Below are 19,823 nucleotides of genomic sequence, written 5' to 3'. Positions count from 1 at the left end.
TATTCTTAATTAAATTAAATATTCATGTATATAAGATTATGATAAGACATGTAACCCAATAACAAATGAGAATGAGAACAACTCTTATAAAAATGCTTTCATTCAATAATATAAAAATAATTATTTAAGAATAATTTCTAAAAATATTCTCATTTAAAGATGAAGACTTAGATTTATAATATATGGGTAGGATACAAATTTTAATTATATAAAAATAAATATTTACTTGTATAATATATGAACTAACATATTAAATGAAAAATAAAAATTGTTAAGAGATGTCATGTATCTCACGATTTTAAGTAGCTTGGAGAATACCCAAATTCAATATAAAAAAAAAATCTAAAATGCTAATTTATAAAATAGACCAGGTATAAAAGTATATTTAACTTGCTATAGCTGTTTGAATTTTTTTTTTTAAAGAAAAAATTGTTTAAAAGAGTTGATAAACCATCTTATTGGGAATTACGTACTGTTTTTAAATTAAAAAAATTCTTAAAATGAATATGAGGTGAAATCTTACTATTAGAATGTTAAATACTAGTAAATATAAGATTCATAAACTTTAGCTTTAAAGTTTTGAATTAAATTATGATATCAAATTTTTTTTTATATAACAAAATTTGCTTAACAAAAGATAAGGATAATATATTTGAATTTAATCAAATATAAGGAATTATCTATATTTTACGCTCAAATCAGAGATCTATACTACTGGTGATAATTTCATTTGATTTTGTCTATCTTATCCTTAATAATTGACTAAAAGAAAAATAACTACTCATTATACATATGAAATTGATCTTCTACATTTCTCACATAGTTATCCTTTAATCACCTATAACTTCTCATATTTTCCCCCACCACCAGTTTGGACTTTGGATGCAGTATTTATAAAAGAGAGAGGAGCCAGGGAGGGTGAGAATAGGTATAAAAGAAAGGTGAGTTTTTGAGAGAAGAAAAGGAGTTTTCGAAGAGGATCGTGCATAGGGAAATATATATTTCATGATGGATAAAAATAAAAGTGTTGACAATTGCAACAACAAAGGTACGTTTTGATTATAATATCGATTGTTATGCAATAATCTCTGTCTATAATGCATGCTATATACTTTCTCAATATGTGAAATGCATGTTCTCTCTAGAAATCAAAGTCAATAATGTGAACTCACACTCCAGCACACTGAACTACTTCTAATCTGAATCCTGAACCCACAGATTCATATAAATCATCCATTGAAAATTCAAACAACCCACAAATCAAGTTATTTAATTTTTTTCCTTAAAATAATAAATAGAATAAAATAGTTAACGTGTTAAGCGATATAATTAAAGATAGAGCCAGTTATGTTCCTTGCACATGACTTGCACATGACCTAGGAACGAGCTCAGCAACGTCGTTTAACGACCGTTAATTCCTGCCGTATCTGCTTTTGATCACCGTTTGCATCATCATCACACCGCTTTCTCTTGTGTCCGTCAGTGATAGAGATTTTATGTATATATATTTTTATTTTTTGTTTTATTTTATTTTTATCTTGGGTCCCTGTGGGATGAAAATTAGGAATTATGGGCTATTGCTATTTTGTGTACAGGGTACTAACATATTTGGACCAGTTTTCTTTTGGGCTATTGCTATTTCCACCATTTTTATTTACTAATGCACTCCCTTTTTACTTTTGTTTTCCAAAATTACCCTGTGCTATACACTCCCCTTTATCAATCTGTGTTTAGTCTCCCTACCATAGCAACACAATTATGATCACCAACCCCAACAACATTTGCACCGACGCGGATTCGAAATTTCGAAACATCAATTTCCTTTTTGAGATAAATGGTTTGTTTCAAAAGTGCAGTTGGGGTAAGATGAAAAATCATGGATCCCCCTTTTTTACTCTCCAAAAGCTATTTCCAAACTAGGCAAACGAAGATAAGCAAGAGATTTACAAAGTGACTTCAATCAATCTAAACCAAAAAAAAAAATTAAGGTAATCTATAATGCTTGATTTTCATGTGAATGTTATGCGTAAGTAAGAACGACACGGATTCATCACAGTAACTGGTTCACTGCCCCCAAAACATTGAGAACCCAACACTTGTTAGAGCATATAGATGGTGAGACAGAGTCCATTAGCAATCTAGTGGTCATCATAAACCTTGAGATCAAGGGAGATAAAGAGTATCTGTATCTTTGAAGATCAAGAGGATCACTCCAGGCTCAATCAATGAGGGACTGAGGTAGAGTGTACCAAGGGGAGTGCATTTTTATGGGTAATTTAGGAAGAAAGGTAAAAAAAAAAAGGAGTATATTAGTAAATAGGGCGAAGTGTATGTAGCTCTTGCTTCTCTTGTTTTTATTCTTGCCAGGAGTTAGTCTAATAGTCTTGTTTAGATTATTTTAAGATAATGAAAATAAACATTTAAAAAAATGTAAGAGGAAATAGGATAGGATTTTTTTTATTTATTTTTGAGAAATTATATTTTGGATAAAAGTAAAAAGAAAAAAATAAAAACAACCAAACAATAAATTAATGAAAATATTAAAGTTGAACATTTTAAAAATAATTATAAAAGTTTGTTTATTTTTTTTAAGGTTGGCTATTTTTTTAAAAAGTATGTTGGTTTTAATTTTAATTATAAAAGCTGCACATTTATTGGAAATTTTTTTAATTTTGATTTTTTTTACTTCTTAATTAAACATTTTCAAGTCAATTTAGTTACTCTTTACAACAATTTCCCCTGTTGTCTCTCCACATATTTCTATCATTAAATATTCCATTTAATTAATCTTTATCACATACGGTTATTTTCTTCTCTCTCACTTATTTCACTCTTAATTACATCTCTTCAAACCAGATAAAGAATTTTTAAATGTTCTTATTTGGATCCTCCATGGCAGCACTGACATAAGAGTATTGATGCAGGGAAGGGTCACATTGGAAGGATCAAAGAACTAAAAGCCTTGAATAGGGTTTGGGTTAGTCCATTATGTTGGTGTTTCGTGTTCTCAACTTCGTTTTATATTTCGGGATTTTCCAATGAAATAAATCATGTTCGTTCCAATGAAGTTGAGTTTTAACTATAACTTGAACCTTTTTTTGTATTTATGCAGGTCAGAAATATCTAGCTATGAAGGTGATGTTCAAGAAAACCTACCCATGAATCTCAAAGGTTAGACCCATGTATTCTCTCATTGTTATATTTTTCATTAAAATCACAAAAATGCTACATTACATTTTGTTTTTGTTCTCAATTTTTTCCTTAAAGTTTTGTTCCAGACTTTTGTTGCTCTTTTTTTAGATAAACATTCTTTTCTCTCAATCAAATGAAAATCACAAAAACATTTCGTTAAACTTTTATTCACCTTAATGCAATTATTGTTTAGCTAATGTAATTGTTAATGAGTGAGCTTGTTTAAAATTTTTAAAAAATAACAACTTTAAAATAAGTATTTTTTATATAAGTTTCTTTTTAAAAAAAAAGCATATAACACTTAGTATATTATAAGTCTTTTGAAGAGCTTTTTATATTATATTTTTGAGGGAATGAAAATGAAACTATCACGTAGTATCATCCTACAGAATAAAAAATTTATATATAATAATATAATGATATAATATATATAAAATATAATATAACATAATATGTATATATGTATGTGTATATAGTAAATAGTAGATAAATTGATTAATGTATTATATAAAATTAAAATTCATATGACTTAAGAATTCAATTTGTTAAGCACTAATAATTTACAATAATCTTAGTTATTACAATTATATTTTTTGAATTACATGATAAAATAAAGAATTCCAACAACATTTTCGGGGGAAAATTAATCTAGTGTTGTTATAAAAAATTGATGATATATAATGTAACAAAAATTTATTTTAAAATAATTTAATTAAAAAATTAATATAATTAATGTAATGGATTTGTTGAATTGACTTTCTTTAATTATTAATTAATTTGAATCAATTAATATATATATATATATATATATATATATATATATATATATATATATCAATTAATTTAAGATTTACTAGAATTATTAAATCAATAAAATAAAATAAAATTGAATAGATATAAAATCTATATTAATTAATGTATTTAAAGAGAATAAATATATGATTATCACGTGATATCATCACATATAATCTTTAGATTTTATTTGTTTTTGTTTTACTAATTCTTATTTAGATTAAGTTTACTTTTTGCATTATTTATTTATTAAAAGAGTTTAATTCTGTTAGTTAAAATATGACTTATTATAAATATGTAAAAAAAAATTAATACTTCAATTCTTCTTATTGATAAAAAAAATTACTTTATCCAATCATGTCCGTAAATCGTCTTGTTGTCCCGCAATTTCCCCTGACAATAGAATGCAATAATGCATAAAATTCACGAGCCGAGGTGCAAGCCAGGTATTGAAAAATCAGTGTAAAACTAAAACTTTTTATGAAGTTGTCACATGAAACTTTTTTTTTTTTTTAGAATTTGTAACTTTAGAAAATATTTTAATTCATTACTACATATTTCATTTTTTTTACTGTTTTTTCGATTAGATCAAACATATGTTTCTTTTAGATGATTTTTTATATTGATTTTTTTGTGTGTGTAAATGAGGTAATATCGAAATAATTAAAAGATTAAAGAAATTAATAAAAAAAATACCACGTGAATTTTATAAAAATCATTAGCACAACTCAAATTTTAAGTTCATAAACAAATTTAATCATTGACTTACCTTGATAACTGACTATGTAGATAGAAATATACAAGTTTATTAGCAAATAGCAAAAATCAAACACAAGCCTTTGTGCTACCTTACCCAACTTTTGTAATCGTAAGCTTTTCTTTTTTCTATTACTTTATAAAAGTTAATTAATTTTTATGTTGAATAGTGTGCTTCCATTCAACATTAATTAATTTATTATGATATCAGTGGGCAAGGAATGTTGAAATACTTAAACAACTAAAAAAAAATATCAAGTTGATATACATTTTTTAGGTGAAAGACTTGGGAAAGAGAATGCGAAAATTCAATTAAATTGAAAGCTGAACTTTTGAGGTCCGGTCAAATTGAAGTTGTTTATGATTGAATAGACTTTCGTTTCACATGATCTTTAAAGCTTTTGGTTACAAAGCACACATTCAAATGAGATATAGTCCAATTTTTTGGCCTAAGATGAACAAAACACACATTCGAATGCTTCAGGCTAGGTCCTCAATGTTGCCTCAATGTTAATGAAACAATAGCACTCAATGAGAATGTCGGAGGTGTACTCTCAACACAAAAAATGGTATATAATTCAGTTTTTTTTACCTAAGATGAACAGAACACACATATTAAAACAATTATAAAAGAAATTAATAAAATAAATAAAAAAATCAGTTTTCATGTACAATTTTCTTCTGCTAGTGTATGATATTAAGATTAAGATTAGCAAAATGGCTTATTACGAATTATGATTCTTGTGCAAGTATAAATATAAGTCCCGTGAATATAATCATGTAGCATAAGTCAAATTATGGGTGAAAACAGACCCACTTTTCCCCGTGACTGATGTACCTTTAGTGCTTAATTGACTAGCACAGCACTTGCGTCTGCATCAGCTTTTCTTGTAGGAATCACTACTGTATATATGCAACGTGCTATTAACCATTATAACAATAATATTTATATACGGTATAAGAAAAACGTTTACATTAATTTTGGGTGGATACATTGGTACAGAGAAAATAGTTTTAAAAAGAAAATAAAAAATGTGATAACTAATATAAATCATTTTCTTAGTTTTTCATGTATTTGTTTCACTTTTGTTTTAAAAATAATTAGAATTTGAAACGAATATAAAATCTCATTAAAACTAGAAGCTATTGTTGAATAGTTTATCATAAAATTAGGCTTTTTTTTCTTTAAAAAATTAATTTTTATAGTCACTAAATTATTTTATATCAGAATCTTTTCTTAATGTGTAACAAACTAACCCATAATATCCCTTCAAAAAATACTAACCCATAATAAGAAAGAAAGAGATAAGAAAAGTAAGATACAAAAAGACAAAAGAGAAAATAAATATATAAATATACTTATCCTATTTATATACTTGCTGAATACGTTACCTTTATTTTCCCATTTTTTTATCTCTTTTATCAAGTTACACCAATATAATATCTCGTATCTTGCACAATTATTAAATTTATATTTACAATCTATAGTTTTTTATTTTTTTATTATGACTTATTTTTTATATGAAAATATTTTAAAATAGATAAAATATTTCTAATATAAATATAAGTAGCATAATAACCGGTATCATACAGTTTTTAAGGAGATAATTAATAAAATTTATATATTATCATATATTTATAAATTATACACTTTTAATTTTATAAAACTATATATTAGTAGATGCGTACATATACATATATATATATATATATATATATATATATATATATATATATATATATATATATATATATATATATATATATATATATATTAAAAATAATTCTGTATTAATAATAATTTTTTTATTTAATAGTGAATATTTTGTATATCCTGATATTATATTTATAATAAAATTGTTTAATTTTAACATATATACGAAACTATACCTTAATTTAAGTTTTGTACTTTTTACATAATATTACCATTAGTATTTCGCATCTAAAAGTAAGTTGACTTGATGATGTCTCACATATTTTGGGTATTAATCGAGTTAGGTTTAGGTTTTCAAAAATGACCCAATCAAAGAGTAAAACTGGAAAAATAATCACATTGGAAATACGGTTATGCAAATATATATTGCAAACAGAAGAAAAAATGTAAAATGGAAGACATAGAACAAATGAAAAAAATGTCCAATAGTAAAGGAGGGAATGAAGTGTACAATGGGGTGGAAAAATAATACATCTGAAACTTAAAATAGAAATTAAATTTAAATAATAAATAATAAATTAAAAAAACTGAAAAAAGATAACCAGATTTAGAAATAAATAATTGTTACGTGTATTAATTTCAGGAATTAAACTATTTCTGAAAATTATAAAAAAAATGAATGTTTTAATTTACATGGTTGTTGTGTGTGTATATAATTAAAAAAATTAAAAAAAATATAAATTTGAATGTTTCAATTTATACAATTTTTATATAATTTAAAAGTTAACTGATTTAGCTACACTGAACAATCTGAATAACTCGAATAAATAATATGATATATAGTAATTTTAAAGTTGTATGTTTTATAATATAACAATATGTACTTTATTTGATTTAATTTATTTAAGATTTTATTGGGAATATAATAAATATAAAATATGTATTAGTTAATTGATCAATTAACTAATACATATTTTATATTTATTATATTCCCAATAAAATCTTAAATAAATTAAATCAATTAAAGTACATATTGTTCTATTATAAAAACACACAATGTGAATTATTTGAAGGGAATCAACATGAGATGACCATGTGACTGCATCCCATAGAATCAAACCTTATTTGGAAAGAGAAATTTTTGGATTTTATAAAAATTATATTGACAATTTTAATAACTTTTATATTATTGGAAAAAAAATATAAAATTAATTCAAATATCTTCGATATATAACTTATTTATTAATAAAAAGAAAAAGTAGATAATTGAATGAGATTATTTTAATATAATTATAAATTTAAATTTAAAGTCAAAGAAGTTTTATAACTGTATAAAAAAGACTAAAAAGATAAGAATTGTGAAATTATAGAAAATAAATGAGTAATTTAACCAAAATATAAAATTTGAATGTTTCAATTTACACAATTTTTATATACTATAATTGATTTTAAAATTAATTAATTTAGTCACACCTAACAATCTGAATAACTGAAAATATAGAATAAATTGATTTAAGATTCTATAATTGATTTATTTTATTTAAGATTTTATTGAAAATAAAATAAATATAAAATTTGTATTAATTAATTAAATTATTTAAAAGAAATAAATATTGGATTCTCATGTGATATTCCCTTATAAAATGAAATTTTTTATATTTTTATTTATTTATACAGTAGATAACCCCAGATTACCAAATGAGGGGATAATAATTAACATATTTTCTTCTCTCATTCATTCCTATCCTTTACTAGGTGCATATACCAAATGAGTGTATAATGATGATTTTTATAACCTTTACACTTGAAACAATGTACCACACCCACGATCATTTATAGTAATGATTTTGCGTTGCTCCAAAGCTTGAAATTGCCCCACTCCTACATAAAAATAAAAATAAAAGGATTGCCTCCACTCCACCACCATCCCTTCAAGCAGTCACCAATTTAGTTCTTTGTTCACACTGCAAAGATTCCAACATTTGTTTCGTTTCTCAAAATTTAAATTGGTGTCTCTATCTATAGTCCTGTGCCATAGCCACAATATATACACTACTATTTATTATGAGAGAGTAGCTCTTGTATCTCCTGAATTTGATCTCATCTATATTAAATTCTTTATATCCTTTACAAACAGAATTTTCACATCAACCAAATATTAGTTTCCTTTTATCTGTTTTGGGTTAGTCATATTTACAATAAAATCTCTTAAGAGCTCCATGCTGCATTTATATCCACTCTATCTTTAACACCATTACTTTCAACTATTTATTTATTTTTTAATTTCGAATCACGTATATATGGTGTTGAATGCTTGATGGTGATTTTTCATTTGATTAGTAAGGTGATTCATTCACGGACACTGAATTTAGATACTTAGTGGTATACTACACACAGAAGACAAAAAGGTCTGTATTTGATTAAACAAATGATTGTATTAATTGTCAAAATAATAAAAGAATTTAAAATTATGCTAAACAGACGGAGGTTTTTCTGGTCCTAGCCATTGCTTATATAATTTCAAGTGGTATTTTTTTAATGTAATTTCTACCTTTTGATTACATTCTGAATATCTTATTATTTTTATTTGATGAACTGAATAGATTATTCTAATTTTCATTAACTATGTATAATTATTTTTTAAAATCCCCTTATTATTTTTTTAAGATATATATATCCCTTAAATTAAATATGGTTTCGCTCAAACAAATTTAATTAATTTATGTCATAGCACGTCTCTTTTTATTTTCATAAATATGCCCTTTCAGAAATACTATCATATACATCAAATATAATACCTATCTCAATTAGAATATTCAAACTATAGTCGGTCATGTGATAAGAAACTAATACCTTTCGTTAGATGCAACCCAATTAACATATACGCATACGAATTGATAAAATAAAATATTTACCACGAAGCATTAGCAATAAACTCGGGGTCAATGTTACCACTTACCAACACCTTAATCAAAAAAATTCATGTGACAATGTAGTTTAGACTTCAGACCTTAATTAATCACTTTACAAGTCTTTCTCTCTCCTTTTCCCACTCTCCTTAACGGTTGGTATTCCGTAATATTCTTTTGTTTTCTGGTGTGTGTGAAAATAGGAGTAATAATTTCACCTTACAACTACTATGATGTTTACTTTCCTTATATAATGATAGAATCATTACGTGGATAGGAAAGACACAACAAGAAATGCTATAAATAGCTTTGTCTAGTAGTAAATGGTTTCGATCTTCTCACTGTAATGCTAATGTGTTCTTCTTCACTTCTCCAAAACTTGTAGCTAAGGATATTATTACTCAGCAAAAAATCATGGAAACTCCAATCAAGTATCCGGGCAATCTCACCCTTAGGGTGGTTCTCACTTGCATCATGGCAGCCAGTGGGGGGTTGATTTTTGGTTATGACCATGGAGTTTCAGGTAAATCCACTCTTCAACATTTTGTTTAAAAATTCTTGCTTTAAAACTAAAATCCTTTTCTAATTTCCCATTTTGACCCTGTTTGAATCTGAAAATGAGGTTTGATATGGGTTTTCAATGCATTATTATTTTCTTTAGATTTGTGTGTTAAGGGTGGGGGTGTTGGGTTTTAGAGAAAGTACTTAGTACTTATACCTTAGTTTGATGTTATTTGTTACAAACGAGGATTAACTTTTATGTTCTGTTTTAATCTTGAAATGAATACATGTTCTGATTGATGAAATATCCAATGTTTCATAGGTGGAGTGACCTCTATGGATTCCTTCCTGAAGCAATTCTTTCCGTCTGTGTATGAAAAGGAGTCTAACATGAAGCCTTCTTCAAACAAGTACTGCAAATTCAACAGTCAGATACTGACACTGTTTACATCTTCCCTCTATCTAAGTGCTCTAGTTGCGGGTCTTGGGGCATCCAGCATAACAAGAATGTTGGGTAGGCGTGCAACTATGATTATAGGTGGAATATGTTTTGTTGGAGGTGCATTACTCAATGGATTTGCCGTAAGCATCTGGATGCTTATTGTTGGCAGGTTGTTGCTTGGTTTTGGCATTGGTTGTGCCAATCAGGTATATTTTTCTTTAGATTTTAATTTCTATACACTCATAGAGTAAAGTGTTTTTGAGGGCAAGCCCTGACATAGTGGTAAAGTTGTGACTTGTTGACCGATTTGGTTATGGATTCAAATCCAGAAACATCCTCTTTGCATATGCAAGTGTGAGGTTGCTTGCAATGACCCTTCCTCAGACCTTTGCATAGCAAGGAGCCTTCAGGCACTAGGGTATGTTAGTTTAGTTTTATAGAGTAAAGTGTTTTTACTCTATCAACCAATCAAAAATGGTACTATACTTTTATGTTGTTCTTACTCTATCGATCAATCAGAAATTGTATTAGGTTTTTACTCTGTCAATCAATCAGATGCCGCACTACTGACAACTTTTAAAATAGTTGTTGTAAAAACCCTTTATACTATTTCATATTCTTTTCTTAGGTCTCAATTGGATCCTGTTTTGATTATAGTCCTTCGCTAACCATTAATCACTTGCTTTTTCAGTCAGTTCCAATCTATGTGTCTGAAATGGCCCCTTATAAATACCGTGGAGCTCTAAACATGTGCTTCCAATTGTCAATCACAATAGGCATCTTTGTGGCCAATTTGTTCAACTACTACTTTTCCAAGATACTGAATGGTCAGGGATGGCGCTTAAGCTTGGGGCTAGGTGCAGTCCCTGCTTTCTTTTTTGTCATAGGCTCATTTTGCCTTCCTGACTCACCAAGCTCCCTTGTTGAACGTGGCCATCATGAAGAAGCCAAAAGGGAGCTTGTGAAAATTCGCGGTACAACTGAAGTTGATGCAGAATTCAGGGACATACTTGCTGCTAGTGAAGCTTCACAGAATGTGAAACACCCTTGGAGAACCTTGATGGACAGAAAGTATAGGCCACAGCTTGTTTTTGCCATATGCATTCCCTTCTTCCAGCAGTTCACTGGCTTGAATGTGATTACTTTCTATGCTCCTATTTTGTTCAGAACAATTGGTTTTGGAAGCAGGGCTTCTCTCATGTCTGCAGTGATCATTGGCAGCTTTAAACCTGTTTCAACCCTGGTTTCAATTCTTGTTGTGGATAAATTTGGAAGACGCACCCTTTTCTTGGAGGGTGGTGCTCAAATGTTGATTTGCCAGGTACTTCCACCCCTCTCCTCACCACATCAAGTCCATGCTGTGTGGATTTTATAATACTCACATATTTGATCCTTGGGTTAAGAAATTGATTTTAAGTTGAAACAACTTTAAGTAACTTTTGCATCTGATAAAAAACTATATACTGAATCTTAAAATATCCAAACATAAAATCATTTCACATCAAAATCAATTTTGTATACCCCTCTCAAGCACAAACATTTTCCATTTCACTGATTTGGTTGGTTTTGGCAACAGATCATCATGACAGTTGCTATTGCAGTTACATTTGGTACCAATGGAAACCCAGGTACACTGCCTAAGTGGTATGCAATTGTTGTTGTGGGGGTCATCTGTGTATATGTTTCAGGTTTTGCTTGGTCTTGGGGTCCTTTAGCCTGGTTGGTACCTAGTGAAATCTTTCCCCTTGAGATTAGACCTGCTGCTCAGAGCATCACAGTTGGTGTCAACATGATCAGCACTTTCTTCATAGCTCAATTCTTCACATCAATGCTCTGTCACATGAAGTTTGGTTTGTTCATCTTCTTTGGGTGCTTTGTGGTGATCATGACCACATTCATCTACAAGTTATTGCCTGAGACAAAGGGTATCCCACTTGAGGAAATGAGTATGGTTTGGCAGAAACACCCCATCTGGGGCAAATTTTTGGAGTCAGACATCACAACCCAAAATGACAAAATCAACGGAAAATGTTGATCATTAGTTATGTGTTGGTTTAAGTCTTTGATTTACGCATGTCTGATTTAACAACTTGAATTTCTTGGTCTGTCTTTTTTATGATGCTTTAATGTACATAACATTTAAGATGAAATCTTCAAGTTGTATACTGCAAAGACCTTTAGCAATTGGTTATCAACTTGATTAGATGTAGAGTTATAATAAAGTTACATGCCATGGTCAAAGAATAAAGTTCTATTGGAGTGTGACAATTACAGTGAGTTCTATTTTAATGTAGAAGTAGGCTTGCGGGTTTGGGTTCTATCTATATATGATAGTTGGATGCTAACAGAGTGTAACTCATTACTCATAACATGAACCCCACCACTCCATTATTCAACGCAATTTCGTATTAAATAACGACATTAGAGTTGCCAAAGAAAAAGCTACTTAAGGAATTTTTTTGGGGGGGATGGGGGTGTACAAGAAATCAGTTTTACTTTCTAATGAATTTGAAGTTGGGAATGTTAGTTTTTGTTTGGTACATTATTTATAAAAAAGAAATATTATTACAAAGAAAAGTTTAATGATGTAAAAAGATTATGAATTTATGACACCCTTATTAGCTCAATACAATAATATAAGGATTTAAATGTAATTTTTTTTAAAAAAATTAAGATATAATTAAAGAATTAAATATGTTTTTTATGCCTTAAATTTTGGTCACTATTGTTTTTCCTTCAATTTGGGCCAGTTTTATTTTTCTCTTAATCTTTTGTTCTCCAATCAAGAAATTGTTTATTTAAGTTCATCACATTTTCCCTTCAGTTTGTATTTACGTTGATTCACCTGAAACGCCATGTAAAAGTTTAAGAGAAAGTATAGTTGTCCCAATTCTTTCTAATAGAGCTATTAAATGTTTGAAAATGTCAACAAAAGCTTTCACCTCACCTCACATCTAATTTAACCCTATAGTTAAATTAATTAGTACATTTTATATCAATCTTAATTATATTTCAAACAGGTTATATAATAATAATAATAATAATAATAATAATAATAATAATAATAATAATAATAATAATGGATGAAGATACACCAAGAGAAGTTGGTGTCTGTGATGATAATGGAGGTTGGCGGTTAAATAGATTTTCTCAATACCTGCCTGATGATATTAATTTGAAGGTAATGCGAATGACCTCTCCGGACTCCAATTCCGAGGGGGAGCAAACCAGTGATGGTTTATTCTCTGTGAAAACGGCCTATGAGGTGGTGGTTAATCCATTACCGTCCCATAATCATAGGCTGTTTAGTTGCCTACAGCAATGGAGAGGCACAGAGAGAATAAGGATGTTCCTATGGAAAATCTGCCATGAATCAATCTTAACTAATGTGAGGAGGATGAGGATGTATGGGTATTAGTAACAACAATTTGTGTAGTGTTTGTCCCGACTATGAAGAGTCTTTGTTTCATACATACCTTCTGTTTGGATTAGGAATGTTAAGATTTCAAGAAAATTTAAAATATTTAGAATTTAAATTATTTTGATTTTAATTTTTTTTATTTTTCAAATGTTTTGTTTAAATAAATAAATTTAAATTTTTTAATTTTAAGTTCTTTGTTTGGATAGAGAAATTTAATTTCCTTCATATGTAAAATTTCAATTTTATATTTTAAGTAGATGAAATTTTAATATTAAACCTTATAATAATCTAATTTGAAATATTAATAAAAAATATTTTCATTTTTTAATAATTTAAAAATACAAAATATTAATAATTTTAACTAAGGTTATTTTGCGTATCCACAACCAGTAATGTTTTTAAACTAACATCAATCAAAACTATTTTTTGGTCGACATCAAATAAGTTATTTTTTTGTCAAAGTATGTCGGAATTATTTGTCAGCTGAGGTCAGTCTGGGTTATTTTTTGACTAACATTGGTTGAGTCTATTTTTTAGCCGATGTTGACTAGGTTTTTTTACCAACGTCAACTAGGGTTTGTTTGGCTGACATTGGTTAGGGTCTTTTCAAACGACATTGACAAAGGTTATTTTAGCCAACGTCAGACTAAAAAATCCTAGCAGACATTGACAAAAATATCTACCCAACATCGGCTAAAAAATAGTTTGGTCAATGTCGACACATAGAACCTACCTGATGTCGGTCGAAAAACATCATTGGTCAACGATGACCGAAAAATCCCTAGTCGAAGTTGGCTAAAAAATAGCCCTAATCAACGTCGGACAAAAAACCCTACCCAATATCGACTATAAAATAGCCTTGACTGATGTTGGCTAAAAAACAGCTCTGATCGTAGTCGACCAAAAAAACTCTAGTGGATGTCGACTGTAAGAACCTAGTCGATATCGACTAAAACTAATCATTCCCGATGTCGCTAAAAAATACCTAGCTAGTGTTAGTAGAAAAAATCTCAGCCAACATCAACCAAAAGAACCTAGCTAATATGGTTAAGAAATAACTCTTAATGATGTCAGGCAGAAAACCCTAGTCGATGTTAGCAAAAAAATCCAATGTCAACTAAGAAAATCTAGTTGGCATCAGTCAAAACACCCTAACCAACATCATCTAAAAAAAATCTTAGAAGATATCAGAAAAAAATAGTTTTGGTTGACATCATACAAAAAAATTCATACCGAAAAAACCTCGGTCAATGTCAGTGAAAAGCAACTTACGTTGATGTCGGTCGTAGAAACTTTGGTCACCTGTAATTGCGAGTGTTGAGTGAGAAAGAGTTACAAGTAAAAATGTAAGTTAGAGTGAGCATCTCTGAAAAAAGAATTTCAAATTCTTTATTTTTTGAGAGAATTTAAAATTCCACTATTTTAATCGATCAAAATAATTCTATGCTTTATCATGCTCATAAAAAAATAACTCTATTTCCTTCTTTCTTTTTCTATGTCTCGGAGTTGCCTAAAATTTAAAATTTGCATTGCTTTGCCTTTCTATTAGGAAAAGGAAATAAGGCAAGAGCTCACAAGGATTCTACAATCAAGAATATCCACCCATACCATAATTTATCCTTACGTTTGCTTTATTAGGTTGTACGTAATGAATACAAATTAAATGACTATAGTTTTCCTGTTGATATATGGAACTTGGGATGCAGAAGTCTTGAAATGGCAATATCAAAGCTTCCTTGGAGTAAACATCAAAGCTTATAAATTTGGTATTAATTATGTAGTATTTTTATAGATTTTTATTATGACTTTGTAGTATTACTACGAAGTTTTATGTCACGTTTTCATTTTTATTTGTTGCTTGACTCATGATTATATGAATAATATTATATTATGTATTGAATGATTTTGCTATGAAAAATAAAATACTTTGTATTATGAATTAATTTTATGTATATATTCGGGTATCATTTTGAAATTATTTGTGTTTAAAATTAATTAATATATCTAGGTACAGGTGATTTTGTAAATATTTTTTTATTATAAAAAATAGATAATTACAATGGGTTATAAGCCATATTACAATTAATTTCTCATAATAAGTTGTTAAGATATGTGAAATATTCTATTAGCTAATATTAGACAATTAAATAATATGATAATTATAGCTTAAGTTTTATTATAGTTATGAGATAATTTGTACAGTTATTATTCCTTTAATAGATAAAAAATTATATATATATATATATATATATATATATATATATATATATATATATATATATATATATATATATATATATATATATATATATATACTTTAAATAAAATACATAGACTTATTCTTTATTCTTTAAACCTTTTTATATAAGTTTTATCCAACTGTAGTACAGATGATTTAGTTCACTAAAATTGTTTATATACCTTTTACTCAAGTTACCAATAATTTTCTTTCAGTATTATCGAGAGTCAAGTTAGTACCGAAAAACCTATTGTATTATTCTTGAGTTACAGTGCGCTAGGCTCAGCATTACTGAGAGCTTTTTCGATGTCATCGATATAAAATTTAACGAGATGGTGGAGTATTTATTGATGAATATTAAGTCATCAATATACAATGAGTTTTTGCTATTACAACTCAGTAAATCTTTTGTGCAATTAATTATTTTGCTTTCAATTGATCCCTTGTGTACGTTACATTGATGCTAATGGATGAAATTAGCCAACAGAACTCTTAATATGAAAAATGAGAGTATCTGGTCTGAAATTATACATTTTTTTTACCATCACAATTGAACATAAAAGAAGGACTATCACAATTGATAAGGATATTAGCAATTAAGGAAATAGATTCCTTATATTAGCTTCCACCTCAAAACTGAATTTTGTTGTAATTAAGGAAAAAATGCTAACATCCATAATTATGAGTATCTCATAACGTGACAAAAAAAGTTAAATATCTGTATTTTGCATAAATATTTTTTAAGCTTTATTTTATTTTATCTGAGGGTCATATGGCACTATAAAAACCGAAGCAATTGTTCAACACAATCACTATAAAGCAGAGAGAAAACCAAGGCTACTGAGTCTAGTTTATTGCAGTTACTACACCACCTTAGAATCTCATACAGTCTCAAAAATGAAAAGCCAGTATCTCATCACCCTTTGTTTTGTGTTAACTTTGCCTTTTCCCCTATCATCAACAACGAACTCATATGAGTCATCATGTCACAAAAAAAAGTTTCCAGCTTTGTATGTTTTTGGTGATTCCCTAATTGATTGTGGGAATAACAATCATCTTCCGAGCGGTGGAGCAGATTATCTTCCTTATGGTATAGATTTTATGGGTGGCAACACACCAACCGGTCGAGCCACTAATGGAAAAACCGTGGCTGATTTTCTTGGTAATTAACATTAGTTATTACTTTGCCAATGGCTTTCAATTAACTATCTTTTTGGTTCCATAAATTGATGTTCATCATTAATTTCCATACATTTTATTTATACAATTATTGAATTTCTTTCAATGCAGCTATGCATCTAGGACTACCCTTTGTCCATCCTTACTTGGATCTTACAAATCATCAAAGGAACAAAATCAGAACAGGCATTAATTATGCCTCTGGTGGGTCTGGCATTCTTCCCGACACTAACAACGTAAGTAAATGTCACACTCACACCTATGTTTGGAACTACTTCATCAGCTCAGGTATTTTTTTTTTATTTTTAAGTTTTGTCTTTGACATCATATATTTATATATATGCATGTATTATTTTTGAAGGTGACGTCTTTGACGCTTGATAAGCAAATTAAGTTCTTCCATAGGACTGTTAAGCATAATTTGCATAAGATGTTCAATGAGAAAGAAAAAATGGAGAAGCATTTATCTGAATCCTTGTTTTTTGTCTCTACGGGGGTGAATGATTACTTCCATAATGGGACCTTCCGCGGCAACAAAAACCTTTCTTTATTCCTGCTTAATGAATTCACCCTACGCATCCAGGTATATCATATATATGTGACATATAGTTGAGTTTTAATTTTCATTCAATAATCACTCAATTTCGGCCATGTGCAAGGGCAATTGCGCTTGCACTCTACCAAGAGGTGGGTATTAAAATTATTTTATGGGCAATGACATCTATATTCGATGCTTTTTTATCAGCAAAAATCCATGATAAGATAAAATAATTAACCTTGATTTGTTTTGGTGTTGAAAAATAATACTTATAATTTTCAATAAGTAATACGCTTACTAGTTAAAGATTAATTCAAACATATCGAATGATAAAAGCCAAAGTAAGCGGTGGGCGGCCATGGCAGCAACTTAGTGTACGGTCGAATTATAATTTATTGTCTGATTAGGTCATATTATTCCACTTTGCCATGACTCCTTATGGATTTGCATGTTTCTTTTCACATGATTCTAGTTTTGATTTTGGAATATCTAGAACTGCCAATTTTCAGAAATAGGTGACGTCTTAACACGTATATAATGGCAAAAAAAAATGCCCAACCTTCTTTTGCAGAAAAATGACAAACAGAACAGAATTAAATATAGAAAAGAAAAAACGTAGACTCTAAAATGCGGTAGATTTAGAGTGGAAAAAAAAAAAAGAAGAGCTAGAAAACAAAATGATAGATGTGATGTGATGCAAACAAGTATGAACAAGTAGATATATAAGGTTCCAGTGATTAAAAAAAGATAAAGAAAAAAAAGAAAAATCATAATTTTAAATTCTCCAACTAATATTTTTAATAAAATTTATAATTACCGATAAAAAAAGAAATAACACGACAAGTTAAAAAAACAAAATATGGTGAAAATGACACGGTAGGAAAAGTACATGTATATCTATAATCAGTAATTACTATTTACTAGTTCTTTAAGCAACCCACCTTACAAAGTGAAAACCCTCTATATATTTTCTTTAATATTCAAAACTCTCTTTATTGTTAAATGAACCTCACAAGTGACATATAATTAATTATATGTTATCACACTAGTTATAACAAGAATGGGACCTATGTATGCCGTGCTTCATCATGAATTCTCTTTCAATGATTCACACTCGCTAGCATTCATGTTTGCACTTGTCAACCAAGAAGATTCATCAGCAATAACATCACTAACGGGATTTATTTGATTTGTTGTTTTCTGGCAGAGAATATATGATCTAGGAGCAAGAAAATTTTTCGTGAACAACATTCCCCCAGCAGGTTGCTTTCCATCAAAAGCTATCCGAGAAAGACCAAGAGGAAATTGTGATGAGAAAATAAACAAAGCTATCAGCTTTTACAATAGAAGGTTACCTGAAGTGCTCCATGAGTTGCAATCACTGCTTCCTGGCTTCAGCTTTGTACATGCAGATCTTTTCGGATTCTTTAAGGAGCTAAGGGAAACCGGAAAGAGTTATGGTAAGAAGAAAAGCCAAATGGCTAATCAAAGAGCTTTTGAGAGTTTCTGAGAACTTCTCTGCCGAAAATGTTTTATATTTATGGTAAAGAAACTCAGAATTATGCTCCCTTGGCTTGTATCCAAACAAAACCCTAACTAATTAACTTCTTTCTTTTGCAGGGATAGTGGAAACATGGAAACCTTGCTGCCCTAACACCATTTATGGTGATCTCCAATGCCATCCCAACACTGTTCCTTGTCCAAACAGAGACACTCATCTTTTCTGGGATGAACACCCCACACAAATCGTAAACCAAATATATGCAAGGCTTTGCTTCATTGAGGGGACCATTTGCAAGTCCTCGGACCTCAAACTAATCTAGCAAGCCTATAGTTCTATATGTCTTAGTGTGATTGCTTTATTGTAATAAATTGCGATCAAAATCCAAGCTAGAGTAATTGCTGATTGAAATTGTAAGGAGTTACTATACATGAAAAACCATCTTCAAATTAATAAAAAGCTTTCATGTCAAATCATAAGAGTAAACGTATTCCGATTCATGTTAAACCTCAACTCAATTATTAAGTTAAAGAAACTCGTGGTACTTGGTGTTCCAATCTTTATATGCATAATTCTTCTCTCTTGTCTCTAATATATAGCTGCAATGAAATCAACACAAAATTACCAAAAAAAACCTAATTCATTAAATATTCCACTTTAGTGACAAAAGTGGAGCCTTACACGGTTAGGTCCACATTT

At 28.9% G+C, this 19,823-nt stretch overlaps 2 protein-coding genes across 3 annotated transcripts; both read left to right on the top strand.

Moving 5' to 3' along the window:
* Positions 1 to 9,355: 9,355 nt before the first annotated feature.
* LOC114387970 (sugar carrier protein C-like) lies at positions 9,356 to 12,514 on the top strand. Its single transcript, XM_028348280.1, has 5 exons — positions 9,356 to 9,458; positions 9,689 to 9,826; positions 10,127 to 10,452; positions 10,938 to 11,567; positions 11,823 to 12,514. The coding sequence occupies exons 2-5, from the start codon at positions 9,718 to 9,720 to the stop codon at positions 12,279 to 12,281; spliced, it is 1,524 nt and encodes a 507-aa protein (XP_028204081.1). The 5' UTR covers positions 9,356 to 9,458; positions 9,689 to 9,717; the 3' UTR covers positions 12,282 to 12,514.
* Positions 12,515 to 16,709: 4,195 nt separating this feature from the next.
* LOC114387956 (GDSL esterase/lipase At2g03980-like) lies at positions 16,710 to 19,597 on the top strand. Of its 2 annotated transcripts, none has more exons than XM_028348268.1 (5): positions 16,710 to 17,068; positions 17,197 to 17,321; positions 17,447 to 17,668; positions 18,831 to 19,166; positions 19,244 to 19,597. In XM_028348268.1, exons 1-4 carry the CDS (start codon positions 16,804 to 16,806, stop codon positions 19,131 to 19,133), a joined length of 915 nt encoding a protein of 304 aa, XP_028204069.1. In that variant the 5' UTR covers positions 16,710 to 16,803; the 3' UTR covers positions 19,134 to 19,166; positions 19,244 to 19,597. The 2 variants fall into 2 exon arrangements, with proteins under 2 accessions (XP_028204069.1, XP_028204062.1); XM_028348261.1 differs by having other exon boundaries at positions 16,711 to 17,068; positions 18,831 to 19,083.
* Positions 19,598 to 19,823: the final 226 nt, after the last annotated feature.

The sequence above is a fragment of the Glycine soja genome, chromosome 2, assembly GCF_004193775.1.
Source record: "Glycine soja cultivar W05 chromosome 2, ASM419377v2, whole genome shotgun sequence".
Classification (NCBI taxonomy): domain Eukaryota; kingdom Viridiplantae; phylum Streptophyta; class Magnoliopsida; order Fabales; family Fabaceae; genus Glycine; species Glycine soja.
This window is presented reverse-complemented; position numbering and strand designations above follow the sequence as displayed.